Here is a 13,171-nt window from a genome sequence, read left to right on the forward strand (position 1 = left end):
AAATTGCAATGCGACCCATTTTTTTCTCTCTGGCGGGCTTTGTTTCGGTGTGGCGGAACACTTCGAAATCTCGAAATTCCCATTCGTTGTCTTCACAACGAAAATACCCCGAATACGTGTACTTGTCGCATGTAAACAAGTAAGTTCGCTATGTATCCATCGTTATATAATTGAAGCACAAATGTTGTCTTTCTTGCCTGCCATGGTAAGACTTTGTTGCAAGCTTGCTAGCTAGTTTGCTAGTCAAACCAAGCCGTTGTCAATGGAGTGGCAGGTTCTAACGTTATGAACGTTAACATTAGACTGCTAACTAAGCTGTTGTTTCCAACATTATAAAACATATCTGTCATTTAGCACGCAATATGTCATATTATAAGGTAGTTACAGGTACTTTACGATTCAGGGATCTACAACTTCTTGCAACTAGTGTAAAATGCACAGTGGGCAAACTGTAGGTAGCAAGCTGTTGCTAACAGTCCTTTTAAACTGTCATTTTTTTTTGCCGTAACTAAAGCCTAACTACACTGTGACATTCATAACTAGCTATATTAGGTAGGTAGCCACTTGATCGTGTATTCTGAATGAGGCACGCCTTCTTATTATTGACCTGTCTCTAAACTCTGATTTACTCTCGGTTTAGCCCTGTCTGGAGAGTACTTTCATGTCATCTCCAGCTGGGTTACAGGCTCAGCAGTGCCAAACAAACTTCCTCGCCCGATGGATGCCAAGCATCTCTCGTGCCGGGGTTATCCTGGACCACTCCCTAGACCTGGCTGAGTCTCTTCGATATAGCTCTGTCTGGGGATCCCGGGACGTGGACGATTCCTTCGCTAATCTATTCCTTTGCCTCAGTGTAAATTCCCTCGTCCATGATGCTGAGTCTGGGACAGAATTGAACAAACAGAACCAGCGACCTGGGGATAGGACTTTGTCTGAAAGACAGTTTGCTGGACTGCAGGCAGCGGCGTCTCAAGGGTTGACGTTACATGGAGAGATGGAGAAGTTGGTAAAGCAGTCTCAGGACCTACCCCTGATACTCAAACTTGAACAGGTAAGAAAAAAACATTATTGAATGGCTTCATAAAATATTTGAGAACTGTTTGGAATGGCTTGTCACTTCCAGGTAGGTAGGCCTGTCTAGTGTTGTACAACAGGAACATAAGCACTGCAGCCCATAGCGCCTATGCTTTGTTGTAATTGAGGCACTGATTATTGATGTTGTGTGCTGTATTTGGAAGCAGTGCTTATTGGTAGTGTAATGTGCTGTGTTTCAGCTGAGGCAGTGTCAGCAGCACATGCAGGAGCAACTGAAAGCCCACCAGCTGGAGGAGCTGGTCCATCTCCAGGAGGAGCAAAAGAGGCTACTGGGCATGGTGCATGTGGCTCAACAGGATGGAGCAGGTACTGAAAACACGCTCACACTGTTATTGCTGTGTTATTGCCATGTCATTGTTGTGTTATTCCGGTGGTATTACTCAGCAATCTGGATGGAGCAGGAAGCACCAGTTAGAGTTTGACACCCCTGATTTAGACAAGACTGTGGTTTCCCACAGATTACATAGAGACCTCCAGGTTGACGGGAGCAGACTGGAGAGAGGGCACTCTATTGGGGGACGCCCCCCTCTCTCAAAGTTCCCCAACAGCCCAGAGCTTCCCTATAGGCCCCCCACAAGGGCCTGCGTCTTCCCAGCTTTGGAGACAGGGGCCTACCTTCCAACAGCCTCCAAGGGGCCAGGAGCAGGAGGGAGAGGATCAGGACCAAACACTGGTTTGGAAAAGTGCTTACTGGGGGGGGAAATGTACTTACCATGACTGTGATATGTGGTTGTCTCACCTAGATACCTTAAGAGGGAGGCACTAACTGTAAGTAGCTCTGGATAAGAGCGTCTGCTAAATGACTAAAATGTCAATGTAAAATGTGCCAAGGTGCTTAAAAGCATTTAAAAGTGCTTTTTACATGAGCATTGACTCAAACTCTGTAACTCAAACAGGGACAGAAGCATGGAGCAGTCCACACAAACATCAGCTGAGTGGGAATGCTGATCATATGGGTGATAATGAGGAGATGGAAGAAGTCATGTTATCCCCCCATTCTGCTCCCTCTATGACTGAAGAATGCAAAGCATACAGAGGAGATGACAGTGAACTAGACTCACAGGACAGGTAAATGTTTAATTTAATATTTGAGATGAAAATGTCTTAACATTTTTTATTTCACTATTCTCTGTCAACTGACAGTACAGACTACAAAGAAGCGATTTAGCTGTGTGTTTATGGTCTACTCATTAAAGACCCATTAAACAAGGAATAGAGGGGCAGAAGCAGACGTTTGAGGAGCTCCTGGAGGAAGAGCTGAGACTGGAGGAGCAGAGACTGAAGACCACCCAGCAGCAGCAGGTCAGAGACTAAATCTATCATCACTACACTACACTAAATATGGGCTGTAGAGCTCACACAAGTGACAAGTTTGAGGTTGATTTAGGTATGGTGGTCTTTGGAGCTACAGTACCATTCCCTTTTTTTGGGGGCATGCAACATTGCTAATGCTAAGCTCTTCTCTCCATCCCAAAAGAGCCCAGAGGCAGTTGAGGGTGCCATTCCCAAAAGGGTCTTCCTGAGGCGAGGGGAGGGCCTCTCCAGATTCACCAATAGAAGCAAAGCCCCATTACCCAACAGACAGAGACCCCAAAAAGACCCCAAACCCCAGGGGACCTCAGAACCCAAGCCCACCCAGAGGGTCAGTCAGTGGCCTCCCATACAGCGCAAGACTGCTGTGCTCAACAAGGTGAATAGACCCAGAGATCCCTGCTCACCCCCCCTGGACAGTGGCAGTCCAGACAGCAAGGCAGCGCAGCCAGAGGCAGTGAGACCCGGAGTCCTGAGCAGTCACCACAGACAGAACATGGCGACACCTGACCTTCTGAGACCTAGGGATGTGATTAGTAACAAGGTGGGTGGGACTTCTCAGCCTGTGAGTAGAACTCCTGCAGCTGCAATTAAACAGCTTGGGCTTGAGGAGAGGACTGGGGCCCTGCAGAGGAATGGAAGTCGTCCATTGAGACTAGATGGAGCAGCAGAGGGAAAACCAGGTGTTGTTTCAGAGTATTCCTTTGAGCTGTCGTTTCAGGAGAAGCTGCAGCGCTGGGACTGTGACCGTCACAAGGAGTGTGTGGAGCTGGGAGAGTTTGAGCTGCTGGAGCAGGCATCCGAGGAGCTCTCTTTCTCCTCCAACTCATCCTTCGTCATGAAGGTTTGTAATGCTTTTATACCTGTCTTTTTATCATGTATGGCATTAACATTTTTTTGTATGTTTCACAAATAAATGCTACACAATTGCTTAGTAAATGTAAACCTACAGGTGCTGCAGCTGGACCAGCAACACCCCCTCCATGGCAGCTGGGGGCGCCACCCGCTAAGCCTGTCCTCCACTCCAATCAAATCCCCCAAACCCTCGCCAACTAAAGGTATTCACAGCAGAGGCACCAGTAAAAGTGGCCTAGGAACAGGGAGCAGCTCCTCTGAATCATCAGGAGTATCTGCTGTGAGGGCAAAGGAGGTTGTGATGAGGGAGAAAGGAAAAGCCACTGAGGAGGAAGATGAAATGAGTGACCGCAAACAACATGAGGAAATCTGTATCTCGTTCCACAGCAGCTCTGAATTCGGGGATCAGGAGAAAGTAGCCCGACCGCCGTACCAAACTATATTTCCCAGCAACCCCTGGGAAAACACGCTCCCCACATCCAACCCTCCATATGACAAGAGGTCATATCAGGACAGAGAGGGGGGCTCAGGCCAGGCAGAGGGGGGCAGGGAGAGTGACCTTGATGACTCCACCCTATTGGAGGACAGAGAAGAGGGGGACCGCAAGGGTCGGTTGGTGTTTGATGACGATGACACCTGGAATGACCTGGAGGAGGCTGGCAGAATCGTTGAGGACCCCATCAGAACAAAAGGCGCTGCTACAGGAAACAGCCACACTCTCACAATAACAGGGAACGACGTCTCACCGCCAGAGAGGACGCTGAAGAGAAAGGTGGCTGTGGCCAAAGGGGCCGAGCTGGAGAGGGTGTCAATTATCACAGCAGCCAACCAGGAGCCAGATCCTCCTCCCGCCTCCCAGCTTATGGCCAGGCTGTTCCCCTCGCTGAAGCCCAAGACCCAGGCCCCTCCTCCACCAGAGCCTAGGAAGTCTGAGAACGAACCAGGTGAGAGAGACGGTGCAAACACTCTTAACCCAGGGGAGCATCTCAACAGCAACTGTTTTCCCTTCCAAAGTTGGTAGCACCAGCATTAAACTCTGTGTGGGTGGGTGGTCAGGCCAGCAGCAGCAGTCCAGGCAGCTGAGGGAGAGGAGACTGGAGAACGAGAATAACCAGGAATATCTCAGGTAACAACCATCTGGTCTGACCTAAAATGGGACGGTTTTCCCCTCATTCAAAGGCATTGTTACAAAAATTATATTTAATAACCCCCATATTAAAATTATTAATATTGGGTATTCTATTCCAGGAAGGAGAGGGCAGAGTTTGAGCAGCAGAAGGCTGAGGAGCTGGCCAGATTTGAAGAGTTCAAGAGGGAGGAGACTAAGAAGCTGCAGAAGGAACGCAAGGTGTTTGAGAAGCACACCGCCGCCGCCAGGGCCATACCAGACAAGAGGGAGCGCGACGAGATCCAGGTGAGACGTTTTAGTCATTTAGCAGACTTACAGGAGCAATTCGGGTTAATTGCTTTGCTCAAGGACACATCAACAGATTTTTCACGTAGTCGGCCCGGGGATTCGAACCAGTAACCTTTCGCTTACTGGCCCAACGCTCTTAACCGTTAGGCTAACTGCCGCAGAGACACACACACACAGACAGGTCTTGTATCCGTCAACGTCCTTGCCCCCGTCCCCCCCAGGCCCTGAGGCAGCAGCTGAGTTCCCTACACAAGAAGCTGAAGTGGAGAGAGAGCCGCTGGTCCACCACACACAGCCGTCTCCGACAACAGATAGACTCCCTGAGCTCAGACAACAGTGCCCTGAGAGACGAGGTCCGCACCCTGGAGAAACTACGCCTCAGCACCTGGAGGAAGACTGGGACAGACAGCGACAGAGAGGAAGACAGGCGGGAGAATGAGAGAGAGAGGGAGGGGCCCAGGCCATTCGACAGCAACATTGCTCTTGGAGCCAGGGGCCTCAAATCAGCAGTGAGTTTACAGATTTACTACTACCACCATTTTCTGATTTTCCTGTTTTATTCTCTGTGTTCTGAATTCACCACAAAGGTTGTTAAATTCTCTGTTGGACTAATGCAGTGTGTGTTCAGAGTCCTGACACAGTGAGGAGCAGCCTACCACAGAGCAGTAGCTCCTCTAGAGGCAGTGCTGCTATTGAAGGTACAAGGAATGCAGCTACATATGGACTAATCATGATACTTACCACAGACTAGGAGTTAAATAAATAAATCATATTTATTCATTCATATGTGGAGGTATTGTTCTACATTGTGTGGTCTATCTTAAACAGACGGTATCAGGGGCATCCTAAAGAGGTCAGCCCCTACACCAGCCGCAGCACCCGATCCCACTCACAGTTACAGCTCAGACGAACAACCATATTTGACCAGGAGCCACGACCACTCATACAACCTATCCCCTGTGAGTTAAGACCGCGCACAGCCTTCATCTGACATTAATCACTAGCCTTTTTAATTATTTAATGAAAGTACCTCCATGGCATAGCTCCACACTGCTATACACCCAGAGAAAATACATAACTGTATTAGTCATTTTAATAGGATCTCTGTGTATACACTACCATTGTTGTTGAGTGTTGCTGTGGTGTTTGAATGTACCCACAGAGGGCTCCAGGTCTGCAGACTGAGTCCACAGAGGTCAATGAGCAGCAAGAGCTAAGTCAGGATGTCATCATTCACCCTGATGGAAAGGTGAAGGGGGGATGAGAAGGATTGGGAGGGAATTCTGTGAAAATAATTTTGAATTTAGTTTGTCACCCAAAGCAGGTATTGTCTCAGAGCCATACATTATATTAAGAGAGTTCGGCCAGGTTTTAGAACGGATGCCATGTTAGCGCCTTTATTCTCAAAATGTTGATGTAACAAAATGAGAGCGCCGCCGACAGTTCCCGCTGAAATGACTGTAAACAAGCAAAACAGAGCAGCTAATTTGACAGGTGTTTTTATTTTTTACGATTCAGGATAATGTGTATCCAAGGCAGTACTGTGTTGTGGTGTCAACAAATTGCATATCTGCTTTCACTGGACATCATCATAGTTTTCAAAACCTATCAATTATCACAGGCTATGGAAGAGAAAGTGGAGTCTCGGAACGTTCAGACAGAAACCGCAGTGGCCCGACTTTCTAAATACTGCACACTGAGTCACCTTCCTAATATTGAGTTGCACCCCCTTTTGCGCTCAGAACAGAATCAATTTGTCGGGGCATGGACTCAAGGTGTCGAATGCGTTCCACAGGGATGTTGGCCCATGTTTACTCCAATGCTTCCCACAGWTGTCAAGTTGGCTGGATGTCCTTTGGTTGGTGGACCATTATTGATAAAAGGGAAACCCCGTTCAAATCGTCTTGCCCACTCACACTCTGAATGGCACACAAACACAATCCATGTCTCAAGGCTTAAAAATTMTTCTTTAACCTGTCTCCTCCCCTTTATATACACTGATTGAAGTGGATTTAACATATTACTTTTTAAAAATTTAACTAGGCAAGTCATTTAAGAACAAATTCTTATTTACAATGACGGCCTAGGAACAGTGGGTTAACTGCCTTGTTCAGGGGCAGAACGACAGATTTTTACCTTGTCAGCTTGGGAATTCGATCCAGCAACCTTTCGGTTACTGGCCCAACGCTGTAACCACTAGGCTACCTGCCGCCCTGACATCATAGCTTAAACCTGGTCAGTCTGTCATGGAAGGAGCAGGTGTGCCTAATGTTTTGTGCACTGTGTATATGACTCTGGATTGTATTCATGGATTTATCTAGTGCTTTTCCAGGAGCTCAAAGTGCTCTACATTGTATGTATGTGTTCCTGTCTAAGATGGAGAGGGTGCTGGCCTGTGGAGGGAGACTCATCATCTTTCCCAATGGGACCAGGAAGGAGGTGTTAGCGGACGGACTGACAGCCAAAGTCACCTTCTTCAACAGGGACGTCAAGCAGATTATGGCCGACCAGAGAGTGGTGGGTTACTGATAGTGACCCTTCCCTGGCCTTAGTGTATTAGCTCAACACCTTTCTTAATCAGTAGTGCAGACATCTTAAGTGGGATATTAAACTTACATGAATTGCAGAGTGTGGTCCTCTTATAGATCTACTACTATGCTGATGCCCAGACCACTCACACCACCTATCCTGACGGCATCGAGGTTCTGCAGTTCCCCAACAACCAGACTGGTGAGATTTGATGGAAACATTTTCATTATTATACTTAATTACCTCCTTCTACACCACTTTGTTCTGACCCGAAACGTGTATAAGTCCTCATTTCCTTTTGTAGAGAAGCATTTCCCTGATGGCCGTAAGGAGATCACGTACCCTGAACAGACAGTTAAGAACCTGTATCCAGATGGGACRGAGGAGTGTACACTCACTGATGGGACCATCATACAAGTTAACCTGTAAGTCCACGGAGCTCACACCTATCTATCCACGTTCTCTACACTGACATGCATCTGGTCAGGTAAAAGCTCTTGATGAAGAGTTCCCAATCTGTCTCTTTCGTGAAGTCAGTGGTTACAAGGGGTTTTGTTTAAGTGCGTCTCTCTCGTGTATTTTTCACCACTGTCCTCGTTCTCCTCTCCAGGGATGGCAGTAAGGAGATCCGGTTCAACACAGGCCAGAAGGAGGTCCACACAGCAGACTATGAAAGGAGGGAGTACCCAGATGGCACTTTGAAGACAGTCTATACAGATGGCAGACAGGAGACCCGCTACACCACCGGACGCCTCAGAGTCAAAGACAAGGACGGCAACGTTGTCATGGACAACAGGCCCTAGGACTGTTTACGCTAAGGCTGAATCACAGTTGAACATTTGTGTTTCGAGAAGTTTTTTGTTTAATGTGGTGCGAGTGTGTTTTATTTGTAAATGCCTATTTATTTTAGCTGATTGTAATTTATTTTGTAAAATAAATGGTTATCAAATCCCTGTGCATACATTTAGGAAGTGTATTAAGAGTCAGACACATTGAAGCAGTTTTAAATGAAAACTTTAATACTTCTGTACCCTTCATACAGACAGTATTTCAGATAGAAAATAAAGTGCTCAGCCAACTTAGATACATTCTGCTCAAAAAAACATTTAAAATAAAACAATGTTCAAGATTTTTATGTACTGTATATTGAATGCAGCATTCTTACAATGCAGAAGGAACAGGGAACTGAAGAACCCGTCCAACGTCACAGCAGATCTCTGGGGGAGAGAAAGGTTACTTAACATATTCAGACTACAGAGACTTGACGCCACTCTCTTGAACAAACAGATGACACTTTCTTTGAAAACCACTCCTGAGCAGTGTTGTTACTGACCATACGATGCCGAGTGGCCTGGGGTCCTGTTAGCCCGTTCCCGTTTTCTAAACGTTATGTGCTACGCAAAAAAACCTGTCACTGATATTCATTCACACTTCTACAACATGTAATTAATGAAATTCACACTGTTCATTGTATAATGGAAAACTGCATAGAATGGGAGGAAGATGTATGCATGTCATTGTGACAGCAAGGGGAAAACACTGCATGAAACACACCACTCACTCTCCCAAAACACATACACACACAGCTCCCAACTTTAACAGAACAGAATTTAAGGAGCACCAGAAAGATAATTTCTGATATAGTTTAGGTTTACATTAGGCCTATATGAATCCTACCTTGAGAAGGTGGTAGTGTATCCCAATATGCTTCATGTGTTGTATCTGTGTGCTTACTGTGACTATCACCCGTACATTGGCTACTAGGTCGCTACTTCCCACGCCGTTGCTGGACAGTAGTGATGGGCAAGCGGGAGCGAAGAGTACTGTGTCACGGTGTTGCTATTCATGCCCTCCCCATTGAGTAGTAGAGTATGTATGTATGTATGCATGCATGTATGGTTATCAATACGAGTTATTTCTTGTGTAGGCTACTATCCTACTTGAAATAAAATGGTAGGAATGAAATGGCCACGTTAGTTACCCGGCTTATCAACTTGTCGCGCAGCCCAATCAACCACGCAAAATTAGCTGATTTGCTTTCTATACACCCACTCCTTTCGACTCGCCCATACTCCGGTCGCCATATTGGGCTGTAGCTACCCACACTTACCTTCGAAGCACATCTCATGAGTAGCACCCTTTACTTTCTTCCTGTGCCAATCAAAATTGCCTAGACCTAGTGTCAAAGTTAGCCGGTTGTTAGCTAGCTAGGTAACATGACTGAACAATTATCAAACCAATAATTAGCAACCCGGGATTAGTTTAAAACAGGCTGGTAGGGGATGCAGAGAGAAGCAGCTGTAGTGAAGGCTGGTAGGGATGCAGAGAGAAGCAGGGGAGTGAAGGCTGGTAGGGATGCAGAGAGAAGCAGGTGAGTGAAGGCTGGTAGGGGATGCAGAGAGAAGCAGAGGTGAGTGAGGAGGCTGGTTGGGGATGCAGCGAGAAGCAGGTGAGTGAAGGATGTGTAGGGGATGCAGAGAGAAGCAGGTGAGTGAAGGCTGGTTTGGGGATGCAGAGAGAAGCAGGTGAGTGAAGGCGTGTAGGGGATGCAGAGAGAAGCAGGTGAGTGAAGGCTGGTAGGGATGCAGAGAGAACAGGTGAGTGAAGGCTGGTAGGGGATGCAGAGAGAAGCAGGTGAGTGAAGGCTGGTAGGGGATGCAGAGAGAAGCAGGTGAGTGAAGGCTGGTAGGGGATGCGGCTGGCTGATTATAGCTGCCACACGTGAGATGCGCCTGAAAGTGAACATTACTAGACTGGCGCAAGAGAGTAGTTGATGTTGCTTAATGAAAACAATTGATGAACAAAACTGACTTTATAAACAGAGGCAGCTGATTTTTTTTAGATAGGTAGGGCTGAAAAATGTGGTAGTATCATATTGTACAACGTGATTCAAAAATGTTGGTATCATGACGTTTTGGTACCATGGTACCGGTATACCGTGCAACACTACTCCTGAATGAGAGCCAAACCCACCTTTGTCTCTTGCTGTAGTGTCTTAGTCAAAGTCAGCCAGTCCTTTCTCCACCAGAGGCAGGTAGACCAGAGCTCCATCCTCGTCATACAGGAACACAGACAGCTCCGGTTCAGTCGCCTGAGACAACCAGGAAACAGCATTATCATAAAAACTACACTATAGCTTCATTATCACCATTATCATAAAAACTACACTATAACTTCATTATCACCATTATCATGATTGGCGGAGATGACCAACAGCACCACGGTTACCATCTCACAATGACCTAATTGGCTGAATGGTATTTGAACGGTATATTGTTTATAACCACAATACACACATGCAACAATTCTGTTGTTGTGCAGAGACCACAGTGACGCTGAATGCCAAAAATCCACTATCATAACCATGACCACACTTAATGTCTCGTCATTGTCTGTCCAGCTTTTTATGACTGCCACTGATATGACGGGGATAACTAAGGCAGATGTTGCTCACGGTAACGGATGCGGTGCAGCAGCTGTGCAGCAGGTCAATCATCTCCAGGGCAGCCTTCAGGCTCCACTCTGGCCGGTAGGACAAGCGCTCCTTCTCCAGGTTGAGGCGGGGTGGTCTGAAGCCCGCCACCCGCACCTTGATGGCCTTACAGGGAAACCGCAGGAGATGGGCCGGGATCTGACGCAGCCTGACGGAGAGAAAAAAAAGACACCATATTACCTCCGGTAACCAGAGAGGAAAAGGCAAAGCGAGAGGTTTTTACTCTGCCCAAAATCTGTCCACAAAAATGACAGACATTTTTGTATGGAGGTCAATGAGTGTCTAATTTGGTCAACAGTTTTTTATTTTATTTGCTATGTGGGGCTTATTTGATCTAATAGAAGTTTTGTAATGGTTAGGTTGTAAACAAATACAGTGATATAAATGGACGCACGTGGCATTCTGGCAACTTTGGGAAAAAAATACTTTTTGCCTGTTGTCATAGAGATAGAGGACTCTATTACCCATTTTAGCGTGGACATTGCCGTTGAGGACTTCCACCATTTTAAAGTAGTCAACAGGGTGGGGATTCCTATGAATTGGGAGGAATCAGCCAATGAAGAATAAGAAAATTGACTACTTTAAAATGGAGACCGCCTCAATGGCACTGCCCATGCTGTCAGACGCTATAATGGCACAGATACAAAGATGAGTCGTCTATCTCAAAGGTTCCCAACCAGGGGTACTAGGACTCATAAGACCATAGGCTTACTGGTAAAATGCACATGAGAGTAAATCAGAGGTACTCAGGGCAGACCAAAAATCAGTTGGTGGTACAGTAACCGAAAAAGGTTGGGAACCACTGCTCTTGCTCTAAGGCCTGTTGTTCGCATGCCCTCTCATTGGCTAGAATGGTCCCACCTGATCTCGCCTCCTTCCGCCTGCCTTCCATCTTTGAGGATGTGTATTTCCATTGTTAGAGTGGTCACTTGACTATCTTGTCAATATAGACAATCAATCTGCACGAAAATGTGATTTACTTATGCTCCAATCTCCAGTAGGATTGGGCCCACAGTGAGATGTCTTACTTGTGTGTGGGAAGGGTGTCGTCAGAGCCAAAGTCCACGTGTCTGACGAGGATCTTAACAGGGTTGAGGCCAGCGAAGCCCAGTAGCTTGGCCCGGTAGTACTTCCCATCACTGTATTCTGCCAGACACGGGGCCTCTGGAGAGATGGACACACAGGATCAACAAGTCAGCACTTTACCACCTAGCTCGTTATAAATCCTTGTTACAAGACCCTATGGAAATGTTTTAGTAAAAGCATTAAGGATTAAGTGTGAAGTTTAGTCCATGGAAAGTGCTTGTGATCGTGTTGTGGTTTACCAATGGCGAAGTCCGAGAGCATGGCCAGACGGTCAATCCTGTCATGGACTCTCTTCAGTGCTTCCTCCAGACTCTCCCCACCAGACTCCATACAACTACTGCCATCTAAGGGATACAGGAACACCTGCAACACACACACGCAGTAGAAAAAGTTGCAAAAGGCATAACAAATAATTTCAGAATTGACATTGACATTACAGTTGGGTATGGAAGTGGTAGTACCTCGTTGGGGGTCCGGAGGTGTTTGATCCTGACCCGGAAGCGTTCGCCTTTCTCAGGCAGGTCTGGGTATGAGAACAACCTCGGTACTGGCCCCGGGTCCTCCAACCCCTGTACATAAGACAGGAAAACACAGCAGAGCAGTGGGGATGACTGACAATCTCACACTCGATAAATAAATAAACAAATGTAATTGGCAAGTTATATCACAGTGCATACTAGCAATTTCAAACAACATCTTATATACAGATGGCACTGAATAACCAACGTACCTCTGTGTCAATGTCCCAGTCATCTAGATCTAGGTGAGATGACACCACCAGCTCCTGAGGAAAATCACAGATTTAGACAATTGTGTTGAATCAAAGCCTACTTTTTTTTTAAAAAGGGGGGGGGGGGGGGGGGGGGGGGGGGGACTGAAACAAGGGTAACATACCCACCCCTCCTTTCCTACCTCCTGCATGGATGCAATAGCCTGGTCTACAGAGGCGTGTTGGTGGTGAACCATGATTCTGCTTAGAGTCATGCCATCCAGAGAAATCTGTACTGTCAGACAGCCCAGAGGATCCTCAGGCAGTTCCTAACACACAGTCATGTTTTTTGTTACATTTCATCATACATCAGGTCAGTGAGTCCATGCACAACTGATACAGGGCCTTGCCTGCAGCTTATAGTGAGACACTCACACTTACTCAAACTGACAGGATCACCTCATATCCCCCTAGCACTAACATACCATCTTTGTGTATGTAGTGTCCACCTCACCATAACCTGCATGTCCACACAGCGGTTTAGCAGCAGCTCTTTCAGCAGAGCCACAGCATCCCACTGCCACGTCCTGCCCACCTGAACAGAGACAGAGATGATGTAGATGAAGGAGAGGAAGCTACTGAGATGGAACACTGAACTGAACCACCACGATTCTGA

At 46.8% G+C, this 13,171-nt stretch overlaps 2 protein-coding genes across 7 annotated transcripts in view; one reads left to right on the forward strand and one right to left on the reverse strand.

The window, feature by feature from the left end:
- The first annotated feature begins 25 nt into the window (after positions 1 to 25).
- LOC111978885 (centromere protein J-like) lies at positions 26 to 8,164 on the forward strand. Of its 6 annotated transcripts, XM_070448694.1 has the most exons (18): positions 26 to 139; positions 641 to 1,051; positions 1,275 to 1,401; positions 1,554 to 1,778; positions 1,992 to 2,163; positions 2,292 to 2,397; positions 2,573 to 3,250; positions 3,359 to 4,205; positions 4,318 to 4,387; positions 4,510 to 4,675; positions 4,900 to 5,187; positions 5,307 to 5,376; positions 5,507 to 5,637; positions 5,841 to 5,927; positions 7,055 to 7,195; positions 7,324 to 7,408; positions 7,512 to 7,632; positions 7,818 to 8,164. In XM_070448694.1, exons 2-18 carry the CDS (start codon positions 662 to 664, stop codon positions 8,008 to 8,010), a joined length of 3,897 nt encoding a protein of 1,298 aa, XP_070304795.1. In that variant the 5' UTR covers positions 26 to 139; positions 641 to 661; the 3' UTR covers positions 8,011 to 8,164. The 6 variants fall into 6 exon arrangements, with proteins under 6 accessions (XP_070304795.1, XP_070304798.1, XP_070304801.1 ...); XM_070448697.1 differs by lacking the exon at positions 5,841 to 5,927; XM_070448710.1 differs by lacking the exon at positions 26 to 139 and having other exon boundaries at positions 964 to 1,051; positions 1,255 to 1,401.
- A 61-nt stretch (positions 8,165 to 8,225) lies between these two features.
- The window catches only part of rnf17 (ring finger protein 17), a 28,209-nt gene continuing 23,263 nt past the window's right edge, over positions 8,226 to 13,171 (reverse strand). The window contains exons 29-37 of the mRNA XM_024009119.2: positions 13,010 to 13,090; positions 12,699 to 12,824; positions 12,517 to 12,570; positions 12,248 to 12,355; positions 12,026 to 12,149; positions 11,729 to 11,864; positions 10,662 to 10,848; positions 10,181 to 10,298; positions 8,226 to 8,424 (exon numbers count right to left, since the gene is read on the reverse strand). Of these exons, the coding sequence (XP_023864887.1) occupies positions 10,203 to 10,298; positions 10,662 to 10,848; positions 11,729 to 11,864; positions 12,026 to 12,149; positions 12,248 to 12,355; positions 12,517 to 12,570; positions 12,699 to 12,824; positions 13,010 to 13,090 (912 nt within the window). The 3' untranslated portion in view covers positions 8,226 to 8,424; positions 10,181 to 10,202. The remainder of the gene's footprint in view (positions 8,425 to 10,180; positions 10,299 to 10,661; positions 10,849 to 11,728; positions 11,865 to 12,025; positions 12,150 to 12,247; positions 12,356 to 12,516; positions 12,571 to 12,698; positions 12,825 to 13,009; positions 13,091 to 13,171) is intronic.

The sequence above is a fragment of the Salvelinus sp. IW2-2015 genome, linkage group LG2 (assembly GCF_002910315.2).
Source record: "Salvelinus sp. IW2-2015 linkage group LG2, ASM291031v2, whole genome shotgun sequence".
NCBI classification, from domain to species: domain Eukaryota; kingdom Metazoa; phylum Chordata; class Actinopteri; order Salmoniformes; family Salmonidae; genus Salvelinus; species Salvelinus sp. IW2-2015.